The 12,315-nt window shown below is 51.0% G+C and overlaps 1 protein-coding gene across 1 annotated transcript in view; it reads left to right on the top strand.

The window, feature by feature from the left end:
- Positions 1–12,315, top strand: part of DCLRE1C (DNA cross-link repair 1C) — a 483,826-nt gene that overhangs the window by 266,929 nt on the left and 204,582 nt on the right. The window contains exon 10 of the mRNA XM_085652918.1: positions 11,681–11,817. Within this exon, the coding sequence (XP_085509044.1) occupies positions 11,681–11,817 (137 nt within the window). The remainder of the gene's footprint in view (positions 1–11,680; positions 11,818–12,315) is intronic.

Raw genomic sequence — 12,315 nt, forward strand, 5'->3', positions numbered from 1 at the left:
CAGCTTTATCTAAAAAGCAACCGGTGGCCCCGGAGTCAATCATGGCCCTGACCTGTCGGGGACTGTGATCCACAACTACGCGCAAGGGGACAAAAAAGTGGTTGGGTTCTTTGGTGGTATCTGCTTCCATAGAAGGGATGGACTGGTAGCCTGAAGGTGTCCCTTCAAGCCCTCGAGTTTCCCGCCGGTCCTTCACCGGTGATGGCTGCTGCTTGTCCGTTGCGTGTACGGCCGGTCTTGGGTCGAACTGGGCATTCTCGCAGGAAGTGGCCCTTCTTGCCACAATATAAACAGAGTCCCTGTTTACGTCGGTGGTCTCGTTCGCTGAGGGTTAGAGACGTTCTCACTGTCCCTATTTCCATAGGGTCGGTTCGGAGTGGCGCGTGTTCCGAAGCACGGGGGTGACCATAGGACACGAGGGTTTTCTCTTTGCGTTTGTGGTCTCCTTTCCTCTCCCTCAGTCGATATTCTAGACGGGAAGCCAGTTCAATCATGGCCGCACAAGTACGGGGTTGCGGATCTATTTGGGCAATAACGTCTTTGAGTTCTTCCGTTAGCCCTCTGTAGAAGATTGCGGCCTGCTTGGATTCGGGCCAGTCGGTTTCTGCCAGCAACCGCCGAAAGCTGTTGATGTATCCGATGAAATCGGTGCTGCTTTGACGAAGGTCATGGAGGTCGCTGTCGGCAGAAAAGGTGTCTGCCCGACGATCAAAGGTTTTTTCGAACTCAAGCCTGAAGGTGTCCCAGTCGTACAACAGGGCGTCGTCTCTTCTGACTATCAGAACGGCCCATTGCGTGGCTTCTCCTGCCAGGTATGAGATGAGGAACGCCACCCTGGCTTGGTTGGTCAGAAAGAGCTTGAGCTTGCAATGAAAGTTCAATAATATTTGGGTCATAAAGACTTGCACCTTTTTGTATTTCTCCGTGAAACCGTTCAGGAGGGGCTAAAGGCACATGCGCCAGCATCTCTACTACTACCTGGGGAGTTGATGTAGGGAATACGTTCCCCACATCAAAGGGGTTTCTCTGGAGGCGGTCTAAGCGGGTATGTAACGCGGCTGTTTCAGCTCTAGACGTAGCTAATTCTACTTGTACCTGCACCAAAGCGGCTAACACGTCTTCTAACGTGGCCATTCTCTATATCAGCGTGATCAGGAGGAGGGTAATTCGTGGGCCAATGATTCTGTTGTGGCTGACCCTGGTTTTCTCCTCGGGATGACGCTGATGCTATAGAGGGGTCCCCCTCCCATCCGTCCCCAGCCCGGAATATGTGTAATACCCTCGGACTCGGGAGACAGGTGGGCGAGGGAAGGAAGGGAAGGTTCTGCAGGGAGAGAGACCTGAAATGAAACAAGCAGACGTTTAGACACTGCGCTTTTCTTCCCCTCCCCGTGGACAGAGCTTACCCCTATCTGTTCCCCGCTTTACCTGTCTCTATTTTCCTCCCGCTATCGGTTAATCAATGGTTGGTTCTGGCCGTGGTCGTTTACCCAGTTAATAGCACTGGTGGGGTGATTCACGGTCTTTGGTGCGGTTCAGAGCAGGCTCAGGGGTCGGCTCTAGGACTCCAGAACCCGGAGCCAGGGTAGCCCAATGCTTCTTGAGCTATCGCGCTGTCACATTATTCTCTCTCTCTGGGACACCCGTCGCACACGCACTGGTTTGTTGTGCGTACGGGGAGAGACGGTCTGCTGCGTTTAATAAGGCTGCGGGTAGTGAAGACGTTCTGGTAGAAACCGCCGGTGGCGCTACTACTCCAAGCCCGGGAATCCGTGGGGCTGAGGAGCGCCGAGTTAGAGGATTCCTGGACGGAAGTAAGTACAACACAAAAGGAAAGAACGGGAGTGAATTTGGGTACCCTCTCGCGGTGCCCCGACAGTTTGGGGAAATGGAGAGCTCTCGGCACCCAATTACTCTCTGGCCTATCCAAGGTGCTCACGCTGCCACTCTATGCTCACCAACGAGGAGCAGAGGAGCGCGCACCAGGGTTACGACGGCCCGGCAATCCGTGGGCATCTGGGGGCATCCGAAGGCGCTGTCACTCACCTCACCTACGTGGGGTTGAAGAAGCAGCGGTGAGCACGTCGTGGAACTCGGGGTATCACTGGAGGGAACTTCGAGCAGGGGAGTCCCGATAACGATGCTGGAGCTGGAGCTGCGAAGGTGCGGGCCGCTGAAGGAAGACGGGAATATCCGGAATCATTGGCACCGCCCCCCCGCGTCGGGTCGGCTTTTATTTTCGGACGCGCTAATGGCCACGGGGAGCGTGGGTTCGCTGCGCCACCTGGGAGATGTAGTTTGGACCGCTTGTCCAACGCCGGAGGGTCGCTCGGTTTTGCACCTGCCCTCATGCTCGATCATGACAGGCAGAGAGCTAAACAGGCCGCCTTGTCAGGGTACCTGCTTACCTGAACGAATTATAAATGTGCACAACTGGTCCATCTGCAAATGTAAAGGGTGCTCGGAAGCTGGTAGGGGCTTTAACAGAATCACTAGAAGCTTCCTGGTGACAGATATATTCTTTTGAGTGGTATTGCAAAACACATAGCATAAGAGCTGTGAAGTGTGTGCTTTTAAAAGACTTATGAAAAAAATTGCACTACATACAATCTGGGTAAAACTAAAATCTGTATTTTGGAAGTGTAGGACTTGGCCCTTTTTCCCTCAGTTGTTTTCATTTTTCATATTGATGCAGATTCAGGGAGCCATTTTAATTACCCCTGAAAACTTCTGCCTGAGGGCCTGAAGCACAAAATGGTGGCCACCTGTGACATCACCAGCATCCACTGGAACCTACCAGCACCTTCCAGAACATTCCAGGAGATTCCAGAACTCTGTGACAGTTGGAGACCGTTTAGAATGTTGGGAGGATAAGAGAGGCAGTTGGCAGTTGGAGCTGGCAGTTGGCACCTGACTGGTGAAGAGAGAGGAGCACAACAGTGAAGGAGGAAGGAGTGAAGCAGCAGGGGTGGAAACTTGTGCCTGGAGTGGGGTCCATAAACCCACCCTTGATACTTGTCCCTACTGATGGATCCCAGCCTATAGCCCTGTGTGGGAAGAAGACAGAAGAAACTTATCCTAAGGACCTGGACAGCAGGAACAGGCCTTAGAACCAAGAAAACAGCAAGATTCTGACCTGAGAACTGGTTTCCCTGGAGCCGGGCGTCGAGTAGCCTGAGACCTGGAGCCCGAGGTGGAGAAGCGGCGCTGACTGAAGTAGCAGACGTCGTACCCGGAGCCGCCTGAGGTCGTGAGAGGGCGCCGACGGAGGTCGTGAGGAATACCAGAGGTCGAGGAGGGAGTGAACCGAGGTCGAGCGAGCGGCGTCATCGGAGGAGTGAAGTCCGCCCTCCGGAGTCGTCGGAGACCGAGGTAGAGGTGAACCGGAGGTCGGGAGTGAGGATCGCACTCCGGAGTCGCCCGGAGCCTGTGAGGAGGAGCACCGGAGGTCGGGGGTGAGGATCGCACCCCGGAGTCGCCGGAAGTCGACATCGAGGCCAGGCCGGCCGACGTCATCGGAGCCGAGAGCGCCATCGGACCGGAGCCGCCCGAAGTCGACATCGTGAAGAGACTGCCCGACGCCGTCGAATCGGAGGTCGAGATCGAACCGAGGCCACCGACATCGGACCGGAACCGCCTGCCGGCGTCGTCAAAGAACTGACATTGTGCCGAGGCCGCCGAGACCGAACCGGAACCGCCTCACGGCGTCGACACGACTCCAGCGGCGTCGGAACATCAGAAAAAGGGCAGTAAGTGGAGTAGAGGGCGCCTAAGGCCCTGTGGAGACCTGAGAGACTGCTCTAAGGGGCTAGGGAGGTGCTGAAACCCACCTGACTGTGCCTGGGGTGAACTGGGACTAACCTAGAGAGGTTGTGTGGAGAGAGAAAGCCAGGGCACTGGTATTCCCCCCTTTGATCTACCTCCGCTTAGGCCTCAGCCTTGTCCCAGCCAGGGAGTAGCCCCCCCTCAAGCCTTCCACAACCCTACAAGCTGTGCCTGGGCCAAATCAGCCCTTAAGAATTGAAGTGTCATCTGATTACATGAGTGTTGCTGTATACTTTTAATTATTTATTGGGGGCACTGTATTTATTGAGTTTTTACCTATTTATTGCTTCACTATATTTATAGGTCCACAGGACTTGTTGGTGTACAATATTTATTGGTACAGTATTTATTGCCTCAAAGTATTTAATTGTCTGTATATATTGCACTTGTATTTATGCCCTGTTATTTATGATCACCCCTATTTATTTCATCAAACAGCCAATATTTATCTGACCTGCACTAATTGAAACTTGTATATTGTGATTGACCTATTTATTTTTCCAATCAGCAACTAAGAGAAAAAGATAAAGAAAGAATATTTTCATAATTTTTACGGTGTAGAGTCGTTTTTGGAACGGATGCACGCATGGTTATTGTATGGGTATATTGTATGCTTAGCACTGCGCCTGTTTCCTGACCACTCGAGCCAAGCTACCACAGTGTGTTCGGGGAGTCCACCACCACCCTTTCGGAGTGGGAGTGGGCGTTTCCAACGTAAATTGGTGTTCAGCGGTGGGATAGAGCTGTGCCTACATATACTCAACAATAACTGTGGGTAGTCCATAGGCCTACACCGGGAGTTTTCTCACAGCGGCCTTCCTAATTGTGGGTTTTTGTTTTTTCCAAATTTACTCTGGTGGTGGGAGGAGGTATTACTAAAGGTACCCCCCTACTTTGTTACGGCACAAAACCTGTCCTCTAACCTGAGTGGGCAAGATGGAGTTTGTACTAGAGAATCTAGAAACGTACACTGTGGCCCAAGTCAGGAAGTTAACAGACCGGAGGGAGGAAAGACAGCTCGCATGGGACTTAGCAAGGCTGGAGAAAGAGATGGAGGAGAAAAGGAGGGCGCACGAGCTTTGGATGAAGGAGATGAAGCTGCGTGCCCTCCAGATGAGTGTGTCCAGCGAGGACACTGGTGGCAGCATACCAGAAGCTTCACAGGAGCTAGAAGTTTATTTACCCCAGGATGACATCACCAGGGTGTCTGAGGAGGCATTGGGGTGTGAACCTGAAGGGGGTAGTGCAGAGATCTCCCAACCCAGCGAGGTGAGAGAAGTGGCAGATAGCCCAGCTAGGTCCCAGGGAGAGAGGGTTGTAGGGCCTCACGACCTATCTGTAGGAAGGCGTGAGACGGGGAGGTGTCCCGAGGTGCCCCAACCGAAGTCTCAGGGCCTGGAGAGTTCCTCAAGGGAGCCCCAGGTTGGGAGCCTAGGCTGTCCCGATGTGCCCTCCAGTGCAGGGGAGCCCCTAGTGTCAGGAGGACCCAGGGCGACTGTAACTAGCGCGCCTGAGGTTCTGGGGTTGGCCCAGTTTCAGGGTTTAGGTTCTGGGCTGGGATGCCAGGCTCAGGGGTTGCCTGACCTGGCGGGTGGGGCCTCGGTTAACCGGGTCCCCCCGAAATTGACTTCCAGGGGTACTTTTCCCGGTAGGAGGGTGCTGAAATCTGGAAGGGGGTGCAGAGGGAGGAAGGTCTCGCCTCGGGCACCGACTCAGCCTAAGGGTCTAGACCCTAGGTTGAAGGATCAGTTGAGGGGTCAAGGCCCTAGACTGAGGAGGAAGTGTTGGTCTGAGGGTGCCTCGCAGGGTAGGGTGAGGAATCCCAGAAGGAGAGTTAGGGGGAGGAGAGCCTCGCCCCGGAAGGCTGGTCAGCCTAAGGGTGTGAACCCCAGGAAGAAGGACCAGAGGCAGTTTAGGACTGCAAGGAGGAGGACCGGAGTGGTCAATGGGCACTACAGGCCTGGGGCTACTGCCCCCCACTCCGCGAGATCACCCGGGCCAGAGACATCTGGATGGCCCAGGGGCCGGTCCTGGCCACAACTAGCTAGGGAGCCCCCGTGGGGTGGTTTTGTTGGTCCAGGGAGGTTTGTTAGGGAACCATTGGGTTCCAGAGCGGAGGAGAACTTGCGGGTGCTCCTGCCGTTGCGGGCCTGCGTCCACCTTTTCTCGCCCCAAGCAGGGAAGACCATCAAGGCATTGATCGGTCTACCCTGGCTTTTGGCTGGAAGGGGGTTGTGTAGGACTTGGCCCTTTTTCCCTCAGTTGTTTTCATTTTTCATATTGATGCAGATTCAGGGAGCCATTTTAATTACCCCTGAAAACTTCTGCCTGAGGGCCTGAAGCACAAAATGGTGGCCACCTGTGACATCACCAGCATCCACTGGAACCTACCAGCACCTTCCAGAACATTCCAGGAGATTCCAGAACTCTGTGACAGTTGGAGACCGTTTAGAATGTTGGGAGGATAAGAGAGGCAGTTGGCAGTTGGAGCTGGCAGTTGGCACCTGACTGGTGAAGAATGAGGAGCACAACAGTGAAGGAGGAAGGAGTGAAGCAGCAGGGGTGGAAACTTGTGCCTGGAGTGGGGTCCATAAACCCACCCTTGATACTTGTCCCTACTGATGGATCCCAGCCTATAGCCCTGTGTGGGAAGAAGACAGAAGAAACTTATCCTAAGGACCTGGACAGCAGGAACAGGCCTTAGAACCAAGAAAACAGCAAGATTCTGACCTGAGAACTGGTTTCCCTGGAGCCGGGCGTCGAGTAGCCTGAGACCTGGAGCCCGAGGTGGAGAAGCGGCGCTGACTGAAGTAGCAGACGTCGTACCCGGAGCCGCCTGAGGTCGTGAGAGGGCGCCGACGGAGGTCGTGAGGAATACCAGAGGTCGAGGAGGGAGTGAACCGAGGTCGAGCGAGCGGCGTCATCGGAGGAGTGAAGTCCGCCCTCCGGAGTCGTCGGAGACCGAGGTAGAGGTGAACCGGAGGTCGGGAGTGAGGATCGCACTCCGGAGTCGCCCGGAGCCTGTGAGGAGGAGCACCGGAGGTCGGGGGTGAGGATCGCACCCCGGAGTCGCCGGAAGTCGACATCGAGGCCAGGCCGGCCGACGTCATCGGAGCCGAGAGCGCCATCGGACCGGAGCCGCCCGAAGTCGACATCGTGAAGAGACTGCCCGACGCCGTCGAATCGGAGGTCGAGATCGAACCGAGGCCACCGACATCGGACCGGAACCGCCTGCCGGCGTCGTCAAAGAACTGACATTGTGCCGAGGCCGCCGAGACCGAACCGGAACCGCCTCACGGCGTCGACACGACTCCAGCGGCGTCGGAACATCAGAAAAAGGGCAGTAAGTGGAGTAGAGGGCGCCTAAGGCCCTGTGGAGACCTGAGAGACTGCTCTAAGGGGCTAGGGAGGTGCTGAAACCCACCTGACTGTGCCTGGGGTGAACTGGGACTAACCTAGAGAGGTTGTGTGGAGAGAGAAAGCCAGGGCACTGGTATTCCCCCCTTTGATCTACCTCAGCTTAGGCCTCAGCCTTGTCCCAGCCAGGGAGTAGCCCCCCCTCAAGCCTTCCACAACCCTACAAGCTGTGCCTGGGCCAAATCAGCCCTTAAGAATTGAAGTGTCATCTGATTACATGAGTGTTGCTGTATACTTTTAATTATTTATTGGGGGCACTGTATTTATTGAGTTTTTACCTATTTATTGCTTCACTATATTTATAGGTCCACAGGACTTGTTGGTGTACAATATTTATTGGTACAGTATTTATTGCCTCAAAGTATTTAATTGTCTGTATATATTGCACTTGTATTTATGCCCTGTTATTTATGATCACCCCTATTTATTTCATCAAACAGCCAATATTTATCTGACCTGCACTAATTGAAACTTGTATATTGTGATTGACCTATTTATTTTTCCAATCAGCAACTAAGAGAAAAAGATAAAGAAAGAATATTTTCATAATTTTTACGGTGTAGAGTCGTTTTTGGAACGGATGCACGCATGGTTATTGTATGGGTATATTGTATGCTTAGCACTGCGCCTGTTTCCTGACCACTCGAGCCAAGCTACCACAGTGTGTTCGGGGAGTCCACCACCACCCTTTCGGAGTGGGAGTGGGCGTTTCCAACGTAAATTGGTGTTCAGCGGTGGGATAGAGCTGTGCCTACATATACTCAACAATAACTGTGGGTAGTCCATAGGCCTACAGGAAGCCTTTTAAAAAAAATATATATTTTACTTTTTTGCACATTTTGTTGCAGCTTATCTTATAATATGTGTAATACAAGTTTAAAATAATGACTTACATATTCACAGTGCTTTGTGTCACAGACTGACCTCATAGCACTAAACATACACAAGTCACATTCTGCTCTACACCAACTAGGTTTTAATTCTGTGGCTTTCTGGTGCAGTGCATTAACTAATGGAGATTTCATAATGTATGATAGTGCATGTCCCGCTGATCTACTTAGCTTGCATTTATTTTTCATTCAAGCTGGGCATTATTTTATATTTAGTTACCTAGGGGTGAAAGCCCGAACAAAGTTACAGAATATTTTGTTTTTTTAGCCACACCTTTGACCCTGACCACATTGTGCGTAGCATCACAGTTCCCCAACTTTTTTAATGCACTTCAACCACTGCTGCTAAAGCTAAGGTGTTTGCTGCCTTTGTCGACACCTGACAAATGTTGGATAGCTGTCAAAGTAGCAGGGCACTTACTGACGTAATTAAATATTTAAAGAATACTAGTTTGGGGTTGTTTTATGCACTCTTGTTGGACTTGACCCTTTTTGGCTAAAGTTCCCTAAACTTTTTGCTTTCCCCCTAGACCTTTTTTTCTGACATGGTGTTGCCACTGCTGATCAGTGTCAAAGTTCAAGTGCTCCCTGTGTAAAGTGAAATGGTAATTGGTTGTCCATGATTGGTATGTTTGCCTAACTAGTAAAGTCCCTAGTAAAGTGCACTATGTATTCCAGGGCTAGTAATGCAAATGCTACTTGTGGGCCTGTAGCACTAATTGTGCCACCCGCACAAGTAGCCTTAAAGAGGGAACTCAGGCCTGCCACTGCAGTGCCTGCGCACAGTTTCTTAAACTGCCATGTTGTCTTGACAAGTGCACCCACTTGCCAGGCCTTACCCTTCCCTTTCTATGCACATCAGCCACCCCTATGGTAGGCCCAAGGTACCCCCTGGGCAGGGTGTAGTGCATGTGAAAGGTAGGACATGTACTAAGGTGTGTACCATGTCCTGACAGTGAAATAATCTTCATTTCGTTTTTCACTGTTGAAAGGCCATCTTGCCCTTCGGACAGAGTGGAGGAGGCTGTGTAATATGTTTTCCAGCCTATCTTCCCAAAGGCTTGAGATGGAGAGGTGAAGTTTAGTGTGCCTGAACTCACAATGTAATAACACATCTTTTTATGAGGGTGGTTTTTGCATTGTGCGTTTAGAAACCACTCTTTTAGAATTAGCTGGGTTTTTGTGCTCTAACATTTCTGTGCGTCTCTTCCTGGTTGTAGATTGACTGTCTGGATTTGAAAGTGATAGGATCTGGGGAATGTCTTGACCCAGGGGAGGAGGGGAGACATCAACAGGCTGACCTGCATCTGGAGTGTAGAGGGGAGGAGTAGCCCCTAGAGGTGAAGAGGCCTAGGTTGCTGCCATAAAAAAATGGTCCCATCTCCTGTTGAGTGATTGAGAATCCAGACCCCCACTAATCAAAGGAAGAAGGTGTCACTGGCAGGGAGGCACCCAGAACTGGTTTGAACAGGGTTCAGTGACCCCCTGAACACAAAGACTTCAAAGACATTTAGGGGTATAACTATGAGAGCTGAAGCCCCTGAACTTTGGAGAAATTGATTGATCAAGACTGACCAAGACTGAAACTACTTTGTGGTCAAGAGAAACCTCTGCAAAGGAAGAAACAGCTGAAGAGACTGAAGGAAAGGACTGACCCTTGCTGTGTGTTCTGGGGCTGGCCTGCAGTTTTCTGCTTTAACCAAGAACAGGCTAAAGGGACTTTGCTGTGTCCCCCTGCTTGAAAGGACTTTGCTGTGGGCTGTGTCCGAAAGTAACTTATCCCCAAGGGCCCGAGGTGAGCTGGCTCCCTGTTGCAGAAACTCAGGAACACAAAAGTTTCCAGGAGAGTCTCAGCGATGTTGTGTGCTTGTGCTTTTTGCAGCCGGAGACCCTCTTAAGAAGTGCCCTGTGATCGTGGGCACCTGGAGTCCAAGCGAGTCTCAGCGACACTGTGCGCGTGTGCTTTTTGCAGCCTGAGCCCTTCGTGAGGATTGTCCTGTGATCGTGTACACCGGAGTCCAAGTGAGTCTCAGCGACGCTGTGTGCGTGTGCTTTGTGCAGCCTGAGACCTTTGTGAGGAGTGCCCTGTGATTGTGCACAACCGAAGCTCAAGTGAGTCTCAGCGACGCTGTGTGCATGTGCCATGTTGCAGCCTGAGATCTTCGTAGCACCAGCGGCCCGGACCGGCAGCCCCAGGAGAGCTGAGCCGCCAGCCTGAGTCTGCCGTTGCCAGGGCGGGACCTCGAACCAACCCCGTCGAGGGAGGGCCCGAGTTCCACTGCCCGGAATCCACAAAGATTGCATGGGAGGCCCAAGTCGCTAGAAGAGGAAAGGAGAGCGAGGTCGCACCCCCCAGGTAACATGTGTCGCCGCCTGGGGCAGAGTGCGGGCTCGGAGAGAGACGCTCTCGCCTCTCCCATTCCTGCAGCGCGAGCCTCTGCTTCGGCTCGTATCGCGGCCCCTACTTGCCAAGGAGTGGCAGTACCGGGGCCAGAGTGCGGAGCTGCACTTTGGTTTACACCATACCCGTGTGGGGGCATCTGTTGACAAGGGCTGACCGTGAGTCAGTACGAGTGGCGGAGAGACCGCCTAAGAGACCGTGAGCGGTGCTGGAGTGTATTACGCATTGCATTATTTCTGCATTACGAACTACCTGATTGTTGTATTATGCATTGCATTATTTCTGCATTACGAACAACCTGATTAGTGTATTACGCATTGCATTATTTCTGCATTACGAACTACCGGATTGTTGCATTACACATTGCATTGTTTTGGCATTAGGAACTGCTTGATTGTTGCATGACGAACTGCATTATTTTTACATTGCAAAGTGTCTGATTGTTGCATAACGAACTGTATTATTTCTACATTGCAAAGTGCCTGATTCTAGCATAACAAACTGCTTTATTTTTACATTGCAAAGTGCCCGATTCTAGTGTTATGAACTGCATAGCATTGCATTAGGACTGCAGTGTATCATTTAGAATAGCTCATTAATATCACCAGAACTTACAAGGGTTGGCTGGCCTAACAACCGGCCAGGAGGAATATTACAAATACGCATTTGTTGGATTTATATCGTGTGGTCTCATCGTATATCTTTTTATATAAATTTATACTCGTTTTTATGAAACTCGTGTGGAGTCCATTTGTGGTGTCATCATTGGGTTACTGAGAGCGTAGTTGCAAATACTTTACACATTTGCCTTGAAGATCAGCCTGCCTGCTCGTGCCAAGCTACCAAGGGGGTGAGCGGGGGCTATCTGAGAAGGTGAACTTCCTTTCCCTGACGTGGAAGCAAGGGTCCCTATTTGGCCTAAGGTACCTACCTCAGCCAACTAGCGACCCCCAGGTCTAACAACTCTCCATTGGACCATTTTAAAGAAATGTTCAGGTGATGACTTGGAGGAACACTTGTGCCTCCTTTCAGCTAAAGCAGAGTCTTATCTTCACCAAAATATAATTTGAATGTAAATGATTCCAGTACTGCTATTGTCGTATGTTGCTGAATTTACCTTAATAAATAATATCCTCCTTTGTTTTAGGATGAAGAATTCTTGCGCGGTAACAGGTTGCCCTGTGGAATGATGTCTTTGAATGGGACCCCACTGCGTGTCATCAGCATCAAGCCTTCCACCATGTGGTTTGGGGAAAGAACCAGAAGGACAAATGTAATAGTGAGGTAAGAAATGGACCCAAGCTTTATCTACGGACATGTTTTGTAATAGAAGGTGCTCCCTTGTTTAAAGAATCTCGTTTTGATGAAAATATATAGTTTGGCTCAAGGCTAGTGCTGATGGCTTACATTTTGTAACTACCAGAATCACCTAGCGTAAAGTGCTACCCAATTCCTTCTGTCGTCCCATAGAAGCTGGCAAAGTAGGCCAAAGTGAGGCAATAGCTGCGTAGAATAAAATGTCTTCAGGGTCTTGGCTAATTGAACAATATCATTACCTGGAACTCTCACAACTAACTAACTCACATAGAGCATATAGAACTGAAAATGGAAAGCAAATTTTAATTCGCAAGACAAAGTCTTGGGAGACTTATTGGAGAATGACTGCTAATGTGGGTCTGTCACAATATCAACAAAAGGCCATTTTTGATGATGCATATAATGAAGCGAAATCCTAAGCAACTATAAAAGTCCAGCATCTTGGAAAATGTTTTCACAATGTTC

This window comes from Triturus cristatus, chromosome 4_1 (assembly GCF_964204655.1).
Source record: "Triturus cristatus chromosome 4_1, aTriCri1.1, whole genome shotgun sequence".
Lineage (NCBI taxonomy): Eukaryota > Metazoa > Chordata > Amphibia > Caudata > Salamandridae > Triturus > Triturus cristatus.